Genomic DNA, 20,625 nt, shown 5'->3' on the forward strand with positions numbered 1-20,625 from the left:
TTTGAAAAAGTTTTCAAACTGAATTTACAACGTTCCAATTATTTTCAAAAGGCTGTAATCGATTACAATGTTTTGGTAATCGATTACCAGTGCCCTTGAACGTTGAAATTCAAATTCAAATGTGAAGAGTCACATCCTTTCACTTAAAAGCCTTGTGTAATCGATTACAATAATTTGGTAATAGATTACCAGTGACTGTTTCTGATAAATCAAAAGATGTAACTCTTCAAAAAGGTTTTTGAATTTTTCAAATTGGTTTTAAGTTTTTCTAAAAGTTATAACTCTTCTAAATGGTCTTCTTGACCAGACATGAAAAGTCTATAAAGGCAAGGCTTTGTTTTGCATTTCAAAAATCTTGAATACTTATTCAATAAATCTTTTGCAAGCCTTGAATCTCTTTGAACTTCTTCTTCTTCTTTGTACCAAAAGCTTTCTGAAGTTTTCTGGTTTTCTAAACCTTGAAAACTTGTGCTATTCATCTTTTCATTCTCTTCTCCCTTTGCCAAAAAGAATTCGCCAAGGACTAACCGCCTGAATTCTTTTTGTGTCTCTCTTCTCCCTTTTCCAAAAGAACGAAGGACTAACCACCTGAATTCTTTTGTGTCTCCCTTCTCCCTTGTCAAAGAATTCAAAACGACACAGTCTGAGAATTCTTTTGATTCTTCCCTTTCCCTAATACAAAAGTGTTCAAAGGACTAACCGCCTGAGAATTCTTTTATATCCCCATTCATAAAGTATCAAAGGTTTAACAGCCTGAGATCTTTGTCTTAACACATTGGAGGGTACATCCTTTGTGGTACAAGTAGAGGGTACATCTACTTGGGTTTGGCTGAGAACAAGAGAGGGTACATCTCTTGTGGATCAGTTTTAGTGGAGGGTACATCCACTAGGTTCAAAGAGAACAAGGGAGAGTACATCCCTTGTGGATCTTTGCTTGTAAAAGGATTTTTACAAGGTTGAAAGAAATCTCAAGGAGCGCAGGTCGCTTGGGGACTGGATGTAGGCACAGGTTGTTGTCGAACCAGTATAAAAACTCTTGTGTGTTTGTTTCCTTCTTCCCTACTCTTTTACTTTCCGCTGTGCATTTAATTTCCGCTTTTACTTTCTGTTAAGTTTCTCTTCTACTCCTCATTCTCTTAACAATTTAGTAAAAGCCTTAAAAGAATAATTTTTAATTAGTAAAGGTTTCGGAATAATTAATTCAACCCCCCTTCTTAATTATTCTGAGGCCACTCGATCCAACAAAGTTATACCAATTGGATGCCAAAAGCAATTTCCTAAATGGATACATTGAAGAGGGAGTTTATGTTTCCCAACCTCCCGATTTGAAGGATCATAAAGATCCAAATCAAGTATACAAGCTTAAAAAAGCTCTTCATGGACTTAAACAAGCACTAAGGAATGGTATGAGAGACTTAGCAACTTCCTTCTTAAACAAAAGTTTGAGAGAGGAAGAGTCGATAAAAACTTTTCATCAAACAGTCCTCTCATAGCATCTTACTTATGCAAGTTTATGTGGATGACATAATTTTTGGATCCACTAACAAATCTCTTTGTGAAGATTTTATGCACAAGATGTAGGGGAGCTTGAAATGTTAATGATGAGATAGCTAAACTACTTCCTTGGTCTCCAAGTGAAGAAAATAAACCATGGGACATTTCTCCATCAAACAAGTATTGCAAGGAACTTCTCAAGAAGTTTGAGATGGATAAAAGCAAAAAGGTTGCAACTCCTATGGCTACTAATTGCTACCTTAGTGCTGATGAAAAAGAAAAGTCCATTGATCAAACAAAATATACAGGTATCATTGGTTCCCTACTTTATTTGGTTGCAAGTAAACCAAACATAATGTTTAGTATTTGCATGTGTGCATGCTATGAATCTTGTCCTGAGGAGTCTCATTTTTTTCCAGTAAAAAAGATCATGAAATACCTTAGAGGAGCATTAGATGTTGGCTTATGGTACCCTAAAGGTGTTGAGATCTCTCTTGTGGGATACTTAGCTTCAGACTTTGTTGGATGCAAACTATGTTGGACAAGTGGCCTCAGTTATCTTAAGAAGAGGGGTTGAATTAAGATACAAAAATTATTTCCAATTACAATTTAACTCTCTTTTTGAATTAACAATGCACCCTTAATATGAATTACTCAAAAGACAATTCAAAAATAAACTTCTTTAAAGCAAAAGATAAATAGCAATAAACAAAAGAAATTTAAGGGAAGAGAGAATGCAAACTTAGATTTTATACTGGTTCGGCCACCCCCTGTGCCTACGTCTAGTCCCCAAGCAACCTGCTTGAGATTTCCGTTATCTTGTAAAAAGCTTTTTACAAACTCTGAACCACACAGGGATACCCTTCCCTTGTGTTCAGATATCCTTATAACTTAAGAGACCCTCAGTCTCTTAAATAGATCTCTTTGAATAAGAAGAAGAAGAAGAATTTTCTCTCTTTAAGAGAAGGATATTACAATTGAAGATCGATCAAGATTCCTTATTGAATTTGTAAGTATTTTGGCCAAGGAATATTTTGAGAGTGATAAGACAATTTGGTTTTGATAGGATAAGACAATGTTGTTCAGAAAAACTCTAAGGAATTTCGTATCCCAAGTCACCTATTTATAGGCCTTTGATGATCATTCAAAAACTTCTTGAACAGTTGTGAGTCTTGGGAGTTATTTTCAAAAATTCCTTACTGGTAATCGATTACATAAATGTGGTAATCGATTACACAGTTAGTTTATGAAGAGTTGTGACTCTTCAGACTTGAAATTTGAATTTTTTGTGTTTGGTAATCGATTACACAAATGATGTAATCGATTACAAGCTTTTAAAATTTAAATTCAAATTTCTAAAAGATGTTACAAACAATTTAAACTTCTAGTAATCGATTACATACCTTGTGTAATCGTTTACAGGCTTTTAAATTCAAATTCAAAATTTTCAAATTGTTTCAGAAACTAATTTAGCCACTGGTAATCAATTACATCCACTGGTAATCGATTACATCCTCTGGTAATCGATTACTAGAGAGGAAATATCATATTTTTGAAAAGATAATTGTTCTTTAAAAAACTTTTGTAAAATATTTCCTTTAGCCAAACCTGTGCAACATCAATTAAGGAATTCTTTCTAAGATCCTAACTAAGTACATCGTTCTTCTTGCATTTCTGAATTCTTGACTTGAATTGCGCTCATCTTTGGCATCATCAAAACTTCATATCATATATGCTTCTACAAACTAGATAGGAAAAACACTAGTGGCAATTGCCACTTGTTAGGGAATGGCCTAGTATCTTGAAATAGCAAGAAACAAGCATGCAATGCCTTTTCTATGGGTGAGGTTGAGTACATTGATGTGGTGAGTTTTTGTGCACAAATCTTGTGGCTTAAACAACAACTTTCTAGCTTTGGTTTGCATTTAGAACACGCTCCTTTAATATGTGATAACACTAGTGTCATTAGTCTCACCAAAAATCCTCTCATACATTCTAGAGCAAAGCATATAGAGATTAGATATTATTTAATTAGGGATCATATTCACTAGGGTGATTGTGATATAAAGTTTGTTGATACATACTCACAACTAGTTGACATCTTTACTAAACCTCTAGCAAGGGATAGGTTCTACCATCTTCATAATGAGCTTGGTATTTTAAGTGAGTCTAATCTCACTTGAGCCAATATAGGAGCCTACATTCATGTACATATTCATTAGCATTTATGTGTTTGTTTGTACATTTCAATTGCTTACTTGTTATATGTGCATTTTAAAAAAATTTGCATTACCATACATGATAATCGATTATCTAAGACTATAATTGATTATTTGCATTACCATTTGAATAAGCAAGGCTAACTTCTCCATACAAAGGAGTAGGTAAGAGGATAAAGAGTCCCCTTGTTTGAGCTCTCTTAGGAGAAAAGTTGTCTAATATCTCATTATTCCACTTCAAAGAGAGAGTATTCATGATACAATTGATAATAAGGTCAATAATCTTAGAAGGAAAACCAAAATCATTGAGAGTCATCCAAAGAAACTTCCAATCAATCTTAACATAAGCCTTTTCAAAATTAATTTTAAAAAATAAAGCTAATCATTTCAACAAATAAAACTAATCTACTTTACAATGAATAGTATTTTTCTCTCAAATAAGAACATTTCAACCAAGAAAACTTTATTAATTGAATCCATATTATTTTCATTTTGAAATCTTTCGTCCAATTCTACTAAACCAAATCAACCAAAAACTCACATTTCTCCTCCAGTCCCTCCTCTTTCCTTTCCTTCTCACCTAAATCTATTTGACATGCACCTATATTAATTAGGGAATATAAATAAATGTGGGATTTATTCAAAATTCACAAAACAAAAAGCAAAATTAGAATAAAGCAGTTTAGGTTAATTGATTGAATGTGTAAATATTATAAATCTCTCGTGTTTAAACCCCATTATAAAAAAGAAGACAAAATTAAAAAATTCCCACAAAAATTAATATCCATGTGGCTCCCACAATATCTTCCTGCGTGAGAGAGATTTCAGTTCTCAACCGCCAATTCCTTTCAAGTTCACCCCCTCCACACAGACCCCATGGAACTCAATCACCCCCACCGCCCACGCCCATGGCCACGCTCCTTCTTCCCAACCCTTTCTCCACCAAGCTCCCCGCCCAGCGCTACTCGCACCGGCGCTTCACCTGCTCCTCCATCACCGCCCAATCACGATCCGCCAAGGAGCAACTCCTCGCCCTCATCGCCGACCAGGACCGCGGCATCAAGACCCAGAGCGACCCCGCGAAGCACGCCGCGATCGTCGAAGCCATCAATGCGATGGCCGCGGCGGGCGAAGGCTCCGTGACCACCGGGGATGCGCTGTCGGCGACTTGGCGGCTGCTGTGGACAACGGAGAAGGAGCAGCTCTTCATCGTCGAGAAGGCTCCCTTGTTCGGAACCCAAGCGGGTGACGTGTTGCAGGTCATAGATGTTCGGAATCGGACGCTCAACAACGTCATAACGTTTCCACCTGATGGCGTTTTCATTGTTCGATCAACTATTGAGGTTGCGTCGCCGCAGAGAGTCAATTTCAGGTAAATAGTTGGAATTAATAATAATAGTAGTAACTGTTAGGAAGTCCGACATCATCTGGTCTATTCTCGGGTGCAACTTATATATTTGTTGGATTACTTCACTTAGTGCCGATTGGCTTTAAGCTGAGATCTAAATGATATCAGAGCCTATAATCCATCTTGGTTGTCGCCTATTCTAGTAGGTTCGCCTGTTCCGGCAGACATCTGTGGAGGGGGAGGTTAGGAAGTCTCATATCGGTTGCCTTAATTCTCGGGGTGTAGCTTATATTCTGTTGGTCAACTTCAGTTGGTGTCTATTGATTTTAAGATGAAATCTAACAGTAACAATAATAAATTGTGTTCTTTTTGTGTAATTGTTATTAATTGTGTTTGATTTTGGTGTCATACACTCTTGCATTGCTTGACATTGTTCCGAGAGTTTGACTACTATGACAATCGACAGCTATGGAAAAAAGGGTTTTGAATCTTGAATGTTTTGAGGAAAGAAGAAAGTTTAGAGTGTACTTATTGTTAGTTATTATTGACTCCTGGATGAATGAGAGTGAACTCTAACACTCTTTTAGCACGAACTCAAGCAGTGGTAGTGTATTTTCTACCTGTTCCCTCTACACTTGAAACATGACAATTTCGTGACTACTCTCAAGTAGAGAGAGTCTTATCATAATTTCCTTTCCCAGGGAATCAGAGCTGTGAAATATATGATTTGATGTTTTAATTAGAACAGTTTAGTATGAGATTATTTTTCTTATTATTCATTATTTAGTTTCCTTATTAATCAGTAATTGATTGATCTTGTAATCAATACTGATTCCCTTTTCCTATTATAAATAGCATGAGGTGTGGTCTACATTGACACACAACATCACAGTAAACACTGTTTTTATTAGAGCAATTGACTAGGATTGGTTCAAAAGAGGGAGGGGAGGGGAGGGGAGGGGAAGGATACTATGTTTGGTTGGCAAGGGGAGTGGAAGACAACTATACCATTATATCCTTATAATTAATCATGAAGAAGATGAGAGACAATAAAATCCTGTGATGATTTTGTCTGCATGGTCAAAAAATTATACATCACCTTCACTTTCCTTTGAATCCTCCCTACATTACAGGGGAGGGATTTTAGCCCCTCTAATTTCCCCGTCCCTTCCCTCCAAACATCTAAACCAAAGACGTCTAATTAAAATATCCCTTCCCCTCCTCTCCTTCCACTTCCAACCAAAGAACATCTAAAAGCCTAGTTAATGTTGTTTAGCCCTGTAGCATTACTCAAATTTTATATTGTTAGACATATAGTATGAAATCACTTATATACCCGTTATGGCCTCTCCCCTTCTGTGGCTGCAGTTTTAGATCTGTATGCCATGTTTTTCTAGCGTGCATGTGAGTCTGTGAGGTCCTCTTTCCAACCACTTCTGTCTTGCCACACAACATCTCCATTAGAAACCAGCGTCTGTTGATATTGTTCACCATCCTAATAGTACTGCTTAGTTCCTCAAGTGTCGTTCTGCAGCGTTTAATGCTCAAATTTGGTGTGCTATTCCTACCTTTGAGTTGTTTTTAGTTGGATCAGGTTGTTTATTGCCATTATATGTTGGTCATCTCTGGATTGTGCCTTTCTTTCCCACTGACGAAAAATACTAGTATATCTATCTTCCCATCTGGAATCTATCAAGATAACACCCTTCAAGGCTTTGTACAGGTATGATCCTCCATGTGTTGTGTTTTAATAACTGTGAGACATCATTAGAGGAGGTAGACAGAATTTTGATCCGTTGAGATTCAACCTTAAAGGAACTAAAACAAAATTTATGCAAGGTTCAGGATAGGATGACATGCGGACTGGTAAACATAGAAGGAACATAGAATTTGAACTGGGTGACTTTGTTTACCTTAATCTAAGACCGTATAATTTGACGTCACTAGCAAATAGGATCAATCAAGAGCTTAGTAGATGCTTTTATGGTCCTTTTAAGGTGGTTCGTAGGATTGGGAAGTAGCTTGTGAAGTGGCTTTACTAGCTCACTCATGCATATACTCTATATTTCATATATTTTAGTTAAAAAGGTTGTTCAGGATGATGTTTCATACCAACAACTTCCTGTTTTCTGTATTGTGGAGTTAGAATTACAGGGTCAACTAGAGGCAGTTTTAACATCCAAAAGACTTCTAAATGATTCTGTTGAAGTTTTAATTATTAAATGGGCTGATCTCCAGGATCATGAGAACCCTTGATTTTTCCTTTATTCAACAATTTCCTGCTTTCCATGCATGTAGAAGAAAGAAAGAAATATGGGCTCAGAATGAATGGGCCTAGCAGAGTAGAAGGATTTATTTATGAAGTCAGAGAGAAGGACAAATCTGTTATATAAGTGGACAGCTGGCAGGTTGTGTATGGGGAGAATCAGTACAGAGAAGAGAGATCAAAAGGATTTGGAGGGGGAGTCTAGAAGACAGGTTGGTATTCTGAGAAAAATTAGGAGCGTTGGTTAGTGGGAGTTTCCTGGTGTCTGGGATCCAATTATTAATCTGTGTGTTTCAATTTCCATCTTGTATTCTTTTTGCAATTTCAGAGTATTATTGTTGAGCTTCTTAGGTGCAAGTCTCTGGCATCCATTATTACTATAATATATCTCAGCCCTTAACATTAATGCTTAGAAAACTATAGCTTGGGGGTGAGGGGGAGGGGTGTTAGAGTATCTAGAAAACATCTCATAATATATTTATTATATCAAAATATTCAAGTTGTTGAAATTTTAAGGATTTAAGTATAGAGGGAGGAAAAGGAGATAAAATAAACCGAATATTGATATTGACTACCAATGATGGGGAATGGGTCCAAGTAACTCGTAGGAGGAAGACGATCACAGAAACTCACGGTGGGCCATCAAGACCCGAAAACAACCACAGACTCGATAGAACAGTAACGTGGAGAGATAAGGCTGACATCACAACCTTCTACTTCTGTAGATTCCCTGATTGGGTGAATGAGAAGGAGTTATGGCAGATTTTCCACAGATGGGGTACGGTGTGGGAGGTGTTTATCCCCAAAACCAAAAACAAGGAAGGCCATAGATATGGCTTTGTCAGGTTCAAAGAGGTAGAAGATGAATTGCGGCTGGAACGACAACTTGATAACAACATTTTTTTCGGCAAGTCGAAAATGTTTGTTAATCGGCCCAAGTTTGAACGGGGTAAGAGAGCCAGTAGAAATCAAAAGAATCAATTTACACCTGTTAATGGCAAGCCACAAGGTGTGACCAGTTATGGTCGAGGAGCCCCGCGCACAAACGTCACTGGCGCAAGACTTCGGTCTTACGCTGAGGTGGTTACAATGGCCTCGCCGGGACAGAGTATCTTACACAATCAGAGGGCAGCTTGTTCACAAGCCTCACAGGACGTACACAGGCCGCCGGTGGTTATCAACACAAATATGGACCAGAAGGCATGGCTCCAGAAGGCGTGGGTTGGTCGTCTAAAAAACAGGGGGATGTTCGAAAAGGTAGAGGATGAGCTTAAGTGGGTTTTAGACCCTGAAGTTACTCCTTGCTACTGGGCTGACGATTGGATCATCCTTCTCAACTTGGACGATTCTAAGGCCACCCAGATTAAGCAAGAGGAGAAGACGCATGGCTCCACACCCATCCTGGACCTTCAGAAATGGTCCCAGGATATTCGCCCAACCCATAGGCTCGCCTGGATACTTTTGTGGGGATTGCCGCCGACAGCGTGGGAGTCGGAATCCATGGGGAAGATGGTTGAGGCGATTGGCGATATGGTGGAAGTCGATGAACTGGTGGAACAGAGGCGTCGCCTTGACGTGGCAAGAATATTAATCCGGACGACGATGACACCAGGAATCCGAACGGAGCTGAAGGCGGTCATTGACGGAATCGAAACCACTCTTCATGTGGTCGAAGACACGACATGGTTGGGTACGAGATTGGACCAGAAGAGGATGGTCTCTTGGATGCCGCCGTCTCCGTTCTCGACGGAGCCAAACAGCCCTGTCGTTATCGGAAGTGATATGTATGGGGCTGATTCCATGCATGAGACCTCTGAAGGTAGTCCAGTCTACGACAGCGACGGCTTCTCCACCGTCGGGAGAGTGGACCGCGATCTCCAAACGCGCCGTGACCAATGGGTCCAAGCCATTGGGCGCTGCAGCTTGGACCGGTCCTTCACCGATATCGATGACGTGGATTATCCACATGAAGACAACGCAATTTTGAACCTTTACCCAACCGTTGAAGCTGCTGTTCCGTCTCAGCATATTAGCTCTGGTCAAAAGGTGGTAAAGTGGGATGCAATAAATGCTTCGAGTCAGGGGAATAGGAGAGAGAGTATTCACAAACAAGCACCGAAAAGGCAAGTTGACTCATTTGCTGGTCAGCAGAGGAATCCACTTGAGGAAACCTCTGCATGCACAGATTGCCCAGCAGAAGGAAAGCAGGAACAGCAGCTTCCGCAGGTAGTAAGCCTACCAACATCCTCTGCCCAAGCCGACAACAGGGATAGTATATCCCTAGACAAGAACGATATTATAAAGGAAAAGGGGAATTTGGGCCTTAGACCTTCAGGCCCAATTCTTGGCTCTGCTGGTACTAAATATTATGTTAGAAGAAAAACGGTTGGGGGGGCTAGAGAACAGGCCCAATACAACCAGGAAATGGCCGTGGACCCTCTAACATATCCTATACTGCCTTCTCCTACCAAAGGAACCTTGAAGACAGCCCATACCAATATAGTATCTCACTTGGAATCAGAATGTATAAAGCAGGATGATGAGCACGGCCAAATAAACCCCCATATCCTGGAAAAACAGTGTGTCTTATTAGCAGAAATGGGCTTGACCCATGGTGAAGACAGCATGAAGATTCGTGAATTGATGTCAGAAATGGAAAAAAGGGACACCAAGCTTGCAACAGAGATGGGTATTAAAAATGTTCAACCATGATTATTCTGTCCTACAACTCAAGAGGACTGGGCAGGGGAATTAAGTGGACTGCCATTAGGAGGATTATCATGAAACAGAAGGTGGACCTTGTCTGTATTCAAGAGACAAAAAAGGACTCTTTTGACAAGCTTATTTGTCAATCCATGTGGGGAGACTCCTCTGTATCTTGGGACTTTGTTCCTTCAACCCAAGCTTCAGGTGGCTTGCTGTGCATGTGGAGTAACTCTGATTTCCAGGTTGAAAGGAGGGTTAAGGGTAGGCACTTTCTAATGCTGGTAGGCAAATGGGTAAAAGAAAACCAGTGGTTGCATATTGTCAATGTCTATGCCCCATGTGACCAAGCTGGGAAAAGGATTCTGTGGGATGAATTGAGTCATCTCAAAGCTTCCAATCCCAATGGCCTATGGTGTGTCCTTGGAGATTTCAATTCTATTAGAAGCCAGGATGAGAGAATTACCTCATCTCAAAGGATTGTCACTACCTCAGATATCTCAGATTTTAATAACTGGATATCTGAGATGGAGCTTCATGATGTTAGATGCCTTGGAAGCAATTTTACTTGGTTTAGACCCAATGGTAGTGCCAAGAGTCGCCTTGATAGATTTCTGGTGTGTGATCAATGGCTATCTTTGTGGCCTAATACCTCACAGCATGTCCTTCAAAGAGACTTCTCGGATCACTGCCCTCTCATCTTGAAGACAAAAATGGTGGACTGGGGCCTTAAGCCTTTTCGGGTTGTGGATTGGTGGTTAAACCAAAAAGGCTACCATTCTATGATTAAGGAGGCTTGGACTGCAGATCAGCAGGGTGGTTGGGGTGGAATTGCACTTAAAAACAAACTGAGGAACTTGAGATATTCCATAAAACAGTGGAGTAAAGAGAAGGGGGACATTAAAGCTAATAAGATTCAGCAGCTGAAGCAGAAGCTAGCTAATCTGGAGAATATTGCTTCCCATAGAACTCTATCTGAAAGTGAAGTTCAGACCAAGAGAGCCTTGCAACAAGAATTGTGGGATACTGCAAATGCCTATGAATCCTTGATGAGACAGAAGTCTAGGGCCAAATGGATCAAGGAAGGGGATCGTAATTCAGCTTATTTTCACAAGCTGATTAATTTCAGAAGATGTTCAAATGTTGTTCCTGGAATTTTCATTGATGGCGCATGGGTTCAGCAGCCTCATCTTGTCAAGAATGCAGTGTTTACCTTCTTTCATTAAAGATTCACTGAAAAAAACTTTCACAGACCTATCCTGGATGGGGTCAATTTTCCTATGATTCATCATAATCAAAGAGAGGGGCTGACTGCCCCTTTCTCTGATTCAGAAATCAGAGATGCTATTTGGAGTTGTGATGGCGATAAATGTCCGGGCCCAGATGGGTTTAATTTTAGATTTATCAAGGAGTTTTGGGGGCTGCTCAAACCTGATTTTCGAAGATTTGTGGATGAATTCCATGCTCATGGAAGCTTTCCTAGAGGCAGCAATGCATCTTTTGTGACTCTTATTCCTAAGATATCCCAACCCCAGTCTCTAAATGATTATAGGCCCATCTCTCTCATTGGCTGCATGTATAAAGTAATAGCAAAACTCTTGGCAAATAGGTTGAGGATTCTGCTGGATGAGTTAATTGATGAAAGGCAGACATCGTTCATAAAAAATAGGCACATTCTCCATGGAATTCTGATTCTCAATGAAGTGGTGGATGAAGCTGTTCATAGAAAGAAGCCTGCTTTGATTTTCAAAGTGGATTTCGAAAAAGCTTATGATTCAGTATCATGGTCTTTCTTGGACTATATGATGACAAGGCTAGGTTTCTGTCCTATATGGAGGAAGTGGATTTCTGCTTGCCTTCAATCAGCCTCCATCTCAATTCTAGTAAATGGGAGCCCTACAAAGGAACTAGTCCCATCTAGAGGATTGAGACAAGGAGACCCTTTGGCTCCTATGCTATTTAATATAGTGGCTGAGGGCCTTACTAGCATGATGAGGGAGGCTTTGAATAAAAACCTCTATAGAAGTTTCTTGGTTGGGAAGCAAAATGTCCCTATAAATATATTGCAATATGCTGATGACACAGTTTTTGTTGGAGAGGCTTCTTGGGATAATATTATTGTGCTGAAGTCCATGCTTAGGGGATTTGAAATGGTCTTAGGTCTGAGGATTAACTATGCAAAAAGCCAATTTGGGATTGTTGGTTTTCAGCCCAATTGGGCTCATGATGCAGCCCAACTTCTGAACTGTAGGCAGCTGGACATTCCTTTTCACTACTTGGGAATGCCTATTGCTGTAAAAGCTTCCAGCAGGATGGTTTGGGAGCCTCTGATTAACAAGTTTAAAGCTAAGCTCTCCAAGTGGAATCAGAAGTACTTATCTATGGGTGGCAGGGTCACCTTGATAAGATCTGTCCTCAATGCGCTTCCCATTTATCTCCTATCTTTCTTCAAGATTCCTCAAAGAATAGTAGATAAACTGGTGTCTCTTCAAAGAACATTTATGTGGGGGGGAAATCAACACCATAATAGAATCTCTTGGGTCAAATGGGCTGATATCTGCACTCCAAAAATTGATGGGGGATTGGGGATCAAAGACTTGTCCAAATTTAATACAGCTTTGAGAGGTAGATGGATATGGGACCTAGTCTCCAAGCATAACCAGCTGTGGGCCAGAATTCTAACTTCTAAATATGGAGGATTGATAGATCTGCAGAATGGTAGAGATAAAGGATGGCACTCCCAATGGTGGAAGGACCTTAGAAAGCTTTATCATCAGCCTGAATTTCAAATTATTCACCAGAATATGACCTGGAAGGTTGGTTGTGGGGATAGGTCAGATTCTGGCAAGATTCTTGGCTGGGACAGGAAGGCAGCCTTCAGCAGAAGTACAATCAATTATTTGTGATTAGCAGACAGCAAAACCTTCCCATCTCTAAAATGGGAAAGTTTTATCAGAATACTTGGAATTGGGATTTTAAATGGAGAAGGAACCTCTTTGATCACGAGAATGAGCAAGCAATAGCCTTCATGGACGACATATCTGCTATATCTATTCATCAGCAGCTGCAGGACTCAATGCTGTGGAAAGCAGACCCTACTGGGATCTACTCTACTAAGTCAGCATATAGGCTCTTGCTACCTAACAACAGACCTGGTCAGCACAGCAGCAACTTCAAGATTCTATGGAAGCTTAAAATTCCCCCAAGGGCTGAGTTGTTCTCATGGAGGTTGTTTAGAGATAGGCTCCCTACCAGGGCCAATTTGCTTAGGAGACATGTGGCTCTACAGGATATTATGTGTCCTCTATGTGGAAATCACCAGGAGGAGGCTGGGCACCTTTTCTTCCACTGCAGAATGACTGTAGGGTTGTGGTGGGAATCCATGAACTGGACCCGGACTTTGGGAGCTTTCTTAGATGATCCTGCTGCTCATTTTATCCAATTCAGTGATGGGTTTGGGGCACAGAGGAATCACAATAGGCGCTGTCTCTGGTGGATTGCTTTAACTAGTACTATCTGGCAGCATAGGAATTCCCTACTGTTTAAGGGCACCCCATTTCAACCTCCCAAAGTGATGGATGATGCGTTATTTCATGCGTGGACTTGGCTTAAAGCTACGGAGAAAGGCTTTAATATTCCTTTTAACCAATGGTCTACCAATCTTCTGGAGTCCTTCGGTTAATTTGTAATCTATCTCTAATAGTGGGGCTTTTTGTTGGGTTTTCTTTTTGGAAGGTGGCACATTGAGTGCTTTGTATCCGTTTCACTCAGTACTTCTGGTACTGTATGGTTATATTTTAATAATACTATAATTTTGCCTTCCAAAAAAAAAATAATATGATGTTACAATATATTAAGAATAATAAAGCACTAACCTTTATTTTTACTAATACTAGATTGTAATCTTAAATAAATACGGAAGCAGATAATAAAGAAATGTAGAAACATTAAAACCTAATCCTAAGAGACTCTTTGATACTCTAAATTGTTCTAAAGATATAAACAATAGAATATTGGATATTCTTTTGTCTATTCTAATACTGAATGGTTTTTGGTCAAGAACAAATTTGTGGAGGGTTGGCTGGAAGCAAAACAATGGTAGCTAGTGGTGGAAGTAATTGATGGTGAAAGAGAAGAAAAGAATCATTGAAATAAGGTTGAGCTGCATAAGTTAGGGAATTCAACAGTGGAGTAGTGACAAGACAGGTTATGGAGGATGGTATTGCTCTGAACTAATTATAAAAGGAGGGAAAGGAGATAAAGAGACTATATTGATATCGAGTTGATATATGATTATTTACATTGTGTTCAGAAACATAAAGCACTAAACCACTAACCCTTAAGGAAGCAAATCTTGAGATAATAAGACAATATGGCAACTAATCCTAAAATATTTTCTGATATACTTTAAACTATTTCAAGATATAAATAATTACTATTGAATATTTTCCATATATTATAACAAGGGTATTTTGATTATCTTTGTGTTGTTTCTAGTTTTCAATTTTCATTTCATTTGTTGGTTTATTTTTAAATTTAATTAGGGATAGTTGTCTTATTTTATTAGTGAGCCTGGGGTTGTGTTTTTGATACTACACTAACACTTGACCTATTCATTAGTATGAATACAAATTTACTTTAATTTATTATGGAGAAATAGTCATGTTTCCGACAGCTCATGAGAGAGTTTTGAATAAAAAGAGATAATTTCCTCCAGAAAATATTCTCTCAAAATTGAAGTAAATAAATAAGTATGATCAATGAGTTTGTATATTATAGCACATTCTTACTCATCATGTCAATGTAATATTTTATTATTTAAAGCCTCATTCTCTTGTCAAAATTGTAGAATGTTTTTTAGATGGATGGCATTACACTTTGGTCACACTTAACTGAAAGTGTAAACTTGATGTTACTAATTACTGGATTAAGATTAAATTTCTAATGTTTACACAAGAAATATTCAAATACCTATGATGACTGACATTGGTTGTTTAGATTTACAAGTGCAGTATTATGTGGGAAGAACTGGGAAATACCATTGCCACCATTTGGACAGGGTTGGTAAGTACTTTAAGTTTACTTTGTAGCTGAAAAATTTAGTTCAATGATTTAGGAATGTTTCTGATATGTATTCTAATATGGTAGCATTACATATAACCAACGATTTCAAAGCTCATACTTACCTTCGTATTTATTTTTTTCATAATTAAGGGTTTGGTTGGTAGAGATGAAACTAAATTGACGAGTTGAAACTTGAAAATGTGAACAAAAAGGATTGAGGCTTGTCTTGTCTGGCTAGAGGATTGCTTGGAATAGCTTTCAATGATGAAACTGAAGTGTTTGTACTTTAGCGTTAACTAATGCTTTTATATTTAATTTGAGTTGAAACTGAAATATCAATTATAATTTTACTATTAATATATATTTTATTACTTTATTCATATATTTTGTTTATAAATATCATTCATGTGGATAATATGGCAATTAAGTTTATAGTATTTTCATATTTGATTTCATATGTTGTAATTACAGCAGTTTAATGAGATTATTTTCCTTATTACTCATTATTTAGTTTTCTTATTTTGTAAACCTCCTTCATTATAAATAAGAATATTTCGTGTGATCTGATAAGAAAACACACAACAGTAAATAATTCTTACAATATTAATACCAAACCATAAAAATGAACTTGAATATTTTAATAATTTATTTATTCAAATTCGTTTTTGAGCACAAACAAGTGAAAATAATTTGATTGGTTGGAGAAAATATTTTGTTTTCATTTATTGTTTTTGAAAATAATAAAAAATGCCACTTTATTTGTACTTTATTTCTTGTATTCAAACATTTGTAAAGGAAGTTCTTTTTTTTAAAAGCGACCACCTAAGGCAAGAAAATGCTAAGCATATGTTGGCACCCTCAGTGTAGAAAAGCAAACACAGGCAGCCCGGAAGTTTCATTAACAGAGGGGGAGGGGGGGGGGGGGGGGGGGGGCGGGGGGGGCAAAACCAAACCCATGGCAAGGTCTGAGCCTATAGTTTGTAATTCCATATCTATTCCTGAGGGATAGCATTCCATATCTATTTGTGAAGGAAGTGCTAAAAGCAACAAAATGAAAACAAATATTGTTTTTACTTTGTTATCATTTGCTTTAAAAGTATTTCAAAATAGGAAGCAAAATATGTAGCACTCTTAATTTTTAGTGAAAATTCAAATTTAAACAAAAAATATTTTCTCAAACCAAACAAGTGCTAAGTCTCTCAAATAAAAGTGATAGGGTTTTAGATTCAAAGGGAAGAAAAGGAGATAAAATACACCAAATATGTTGAGATTGATAATCTCTTGTTTTGATGTTTTACAATGTTGAAAATATAAGGGTTTAGGTATCGAGGGAGGAAAACCATATAAAAGTGACTAAATACATTTAGATTGTTATTGACTAGATAGATGTGATGTTTACTATATGAGGCAAAATATCAAGTATTATTTATAAAGAAATACGAAAAGGACAAGACTTAGGTGTGATTCTTTAGGTGTTTTTGGTATTGTTCTCTAATCAAAATTGGATCTTCTCCTCAGTATTCAGCGCTGACTTTAAATGTCATCCTTATTGTGAGTTATCAAGGTAAAACTTGAACTTTAGTTGAAGAACACCAGAAACACTTTAGGAACTACATCTAAGTATTGTCCATATGAAAACTGTTAACATAAGAGAGATATGATGGAACATCATCATCATCAAGTGAAAAAGACACTCAACTTCCTCCCCCCCCCCCCAAAAAAAACAATTTACAAGGCTAACAATAAGTGGGTGCTATTCCTGGACATCAATTCCCATGAACATTTAATGCATCTAGCATGTGTCACATGAAATGCATTAACTACATGTCCTTATTTTAGTGCTGCCCCTCAGTATGAGGTTACTGAGCTTTTTAACCTTGTCAGAGATAAACCTTCAAAAGAGAAATAAAATATAGTCTCCATTAAATGCTGTTGTAAAGGCAACACAGATGAATTAGAATAGAAAGACCATACAACACTCTGCTAAAGTCTGGCAGAAAAGGTATCACAAGAAAATGGATCTGAAAAATGCTTAATCTAACTGTAAAATGATTGAGAATGAAGGGCTTGAATTCCTTTCAAGGGTGACAGTAGCTGGAGTATGGCATAGTATGTGTGTACACTCACTTCATGATACAATCACAAGAAAATGGATCTGAAAAATGCTTAATCTAACTGTAAAATGATTGAGAATGAAGGGCTTGAATTCCTTTCAAGGGTGACAGTAGCTGGAGTATGGCATAGTATGTGTGTACACTCACTTCATGATACAATTAACGAGGCTAAGATAAGCGAGTGCTATTCCTAGACTAATTTTGAAAGAAAAAGGCACAGTTCTGTTACAATTTATTGTCTGTTGTTTTATATGTTTCTGTGATTCTGTCATGATTTTAGGGGCTAAAGGTATGAACACAGTTGTTAGGAGTCTGGAAAAGTTTTATTTTTGTGATGCTGTGCTTGCACTTTGTTTCTGCAGGTTTGATATTGTGTACCTCGATGATGACCTTCGAGTTGTAAAGGATATCAGAGGAGACTATTTAGTTGTTGACCGAGCTTCCTATGATTGGAAAGAATGAACAGAATCTTCATTGTCATTGTTAGAGCATTTTCATTAATCAAAACTTACACTCAACTGCCCGTATGGTTTCAGTGCTGTCTTTGTGCTTTATAAATTTCTAGCTAGATCTTGCATCTCTTCCGCTTAAGCTAATTTAATATGTTTATTTGTTTGACAATTGTGTGATCCCTGTAGCCAACCTCACTTATTGGGATAAGACTTTGTTGTTGTTGTAGTAGTATTTGTTTGGCAGTTAAAGTAAGGATTAGTTAATGTACATAATTTTTTTTAAAATATCTTTATAGGAATATGACAATTTGCATTGTTGGCTGTTTACTTATGTATTCCAAAGATGGTGCTGAGTTGCGTGTACTTTGCATCATTATTGTTCGTGGAACAGATGGCTGATTAGCATAGTGCATTGTAAATTTTAATTAAATGACGGGTTAAGAAACATATATGCTGTTACCTCTGAGGCTCTGAGCTCAGATGAAACATGCAATAGTCAATAGAACTTGGAAAAGGGGTGGGATATCGAGTCATGTGAGTAATGATGCAAAATATCTTGTTTTTAACCAATATTTAATTTAATTTAAAAACATGGCCAATTTGGTCACCATCTTGTGATCTTGGTTCGTCTTGCTCGTTCTTTGAGGATCTGCCAGTTTCAATTGAACGAATCATTCTTGCAATTTACATTACGTATTTTCTACATTGTTATCCGTTTAGAATTGAATTCATAGATTACTATACAAGGAAAATTCCTTATAAATTATTCCTTTATAAAAACGAGGAAGCATTTGCTTTTATGCCCGTATCCTCCTTTAGCCATCTATTTAGTAAGATAATATTGAGAGTGTTGCTAGGTGCACCCAACAGTTTTGTTGGTGCACCTAGCACTGGTAGTGAAAAGGCTATAATGCTCCTCAGTAATATTTTTTAAAAAATAACCCTCGACTCTCTCTCCCGTCCCGCGTTTTCGCTTCTTCTTCCTGCATTTTTCTGCTTCTTCTTCCTCATAGGTTTTTGCTTCTTCATTCTTTGCGCTTCTTCTTCACATCCTTATCAATCAACAACTTCTTTCTGCTACTTCTTCTTCATTCTTTTCACCTCAGAGGATTTCTTCTTCTTCTTCGTTGAGGAGGTTGCCGCCATTGTTGCCGTGATTAGGAGGTTGTCGTGGTGCATTGTGTTGGATCAAGTGGCCTCGAAATAATTAAGAAGGGGGAGTTGAATTAATTATTAATGAACCTTTACTAATTAAAAAAATATTCTTCTTAATGTTACTAAAAACAAATAGGCTTTTACTATAGTGTTAAGAAAGTAAAGAACAAAAATAGAAACTTAACCAAAAGTAAAAGCGATAATTAAAGTGCACAGCGAAAATTAAAGAGTGTAGGGAAGAAGAAGACAAACACAAGAGTTTTATACTGGTTCGACAACAACCCGTATCTACATCCAGTCCCCAAGTGACCTGCCATCCTTGAGATTTCTTTTCAACCTTGTGAAATCCTTTACAAGCAAAGATCCACAAGAGATGTACCCTCCCTTGTTCTCTTTGAACAACCAAGTGAATGTACCCTTTACTTGAACTGATCCACAAGAGATGTACCCTCTCTTGTTCTTAGTTACAACAACCCAAGTAGATGTACCCTCTACTTGTACCACAAAGGATGTACCCTCCAATGTGTTAAGACAAAGTTCTCAGGCGGTTAGTCCTTTGAAACTTTGTGAAGGGGAAACAAAAGATATCTCAAGTAGTTAGTCCTTTGAAATATTTTGTTTAAGGGAAAGGGAAGAATCAAAAGAATTCTTAGACTGTGTCGTTTTGAATTCTTTGAAAAGGAAGAAGGGAGACACAAAAGAATTCAGACGGTTAGTCCTTTGTTCTTTTGGAAAAGGGAGAAGAGAGACACAAAAAGAATTTAGGCGGTTAGTCCTTGGCGAATTCTTTTTGGCAAAGGGAGAAGGGAATGAAAAAGATGAATAACACACTTTTGTTTTCTGTGAAAGAACAAGGTTTGGAAACCAGAAAACTTTGAAAGCTTTTGGCAAAGGAAGAAGACGAAGAAGATATTCAAAAGTAAATTGGAAAAGTTATATTTCAATGCAAGTCAAGGTCTTGCTTTTATAGACTTTTCATGTCTGGTCAAGAAAACCATTGGAAGAGTTATGACCTTGAGAAAAAAACTGAAAACCATTGGAAGAGTTACATCTTTTGATTTTTATTCAAAACTTGTCACTGGTAATCGATTACCAAAACCATGTAATCGATTACACAAAGCTTTTTATGAAAGGATATGACTCTTCACAATTGATTTTGAATTTCAACGTTTAGACACACTGGTAATCGATTACCAATATCTTGTAATCGATTACATCATTTTGAAATCAATTGGAACGTTGCAAATTCAGTTGAAAACTTTTGAAATTAAACTTCGCCGCTGGTAATCGATTATCAGAGAGTAAAAACTCTGGTAACTTAGAAAATTTTGAGAAAAACTATTTTGAAAAACAAAATTGTGCTATGTTTGTTTTTTGAAAAATCTTTTCAATACTTCCCTTGTGAAGTCTTCTTGATTTCTTCTCTTGAATCTTGAATTCATCTTCTTTTGAATCTTGAAATCAAACTTCTCTTGATTCTTGAAACTCGTTGACTCAATCTTGAAATCATTCTCTTGGGCTTTTTGTCATCATCTTTGTTATCATCAAAACTACTTGAATCAACTTGATTCATCATCATGAAGCTTGCTTCTACACATTGAGGAGGCTTCCGCAAAGAGCAACGTCGTCGTCCACCGTCGAGGGAGCTTCGTGACCGTCCACCGTCGAGGTAAGCACCGCGACCCTGTCCTTTTTCCACCATTGTTGTCGGCGATGGCGTAGAACGCGATCTGAAAGTTGTTGTGTGTTTTACGGATCACCTGATCCGTAAGCATGTTACAGATCAAGTTGATCTGGAATATGATTACGA

General features: G+C 37.8%; 1 protein-coding gene across 1 annotated transcript; it reads left to right on the forward strand.

Annotated features, from left to right (window-relative positions):
- The first annotated feature begins 4,525 nt into the window (after window positions 1-4,525).
- Window positions 4,526-18,023, forward strand: LOC114374999 (probable plastid-lipid-associated protein 11, chloroplastic). The gene is made up of 3 exons (XM_028332732.1): window positions 4,526-5,085; window positions 15,029-15,094; window positions 17,571-18,023. Exons 1-3 carry the CDS (start codon window positions 4,622-4,624, stop codon window positions 17,668-17,670), a joined length of 630 nt encoding a protein of 209 aa, XP_028188533.1. The 5' UTR covers window positions 4,526-4,621; the 3' UTR covers window positions 17,671-18,023.
- Window positions 18,024-20,625: the final 2,602 nt, after the last annotated feature.

This window comes from Glycine soja, chromosome 11, assembly GCF_004193775.1.
Source record: "Glycine soja cultivar W05 chromosome 11, ASM419377v2, whole genome shotgun sequence".
In the NCBI taxonomy this organism is placed as follows: domain Eukaryota; kingdom Viridiplantae; phylum Streptophyta; class Magnoliopsida; order Fabales; family Fabaceae; genus Glycine; species Glycine soja.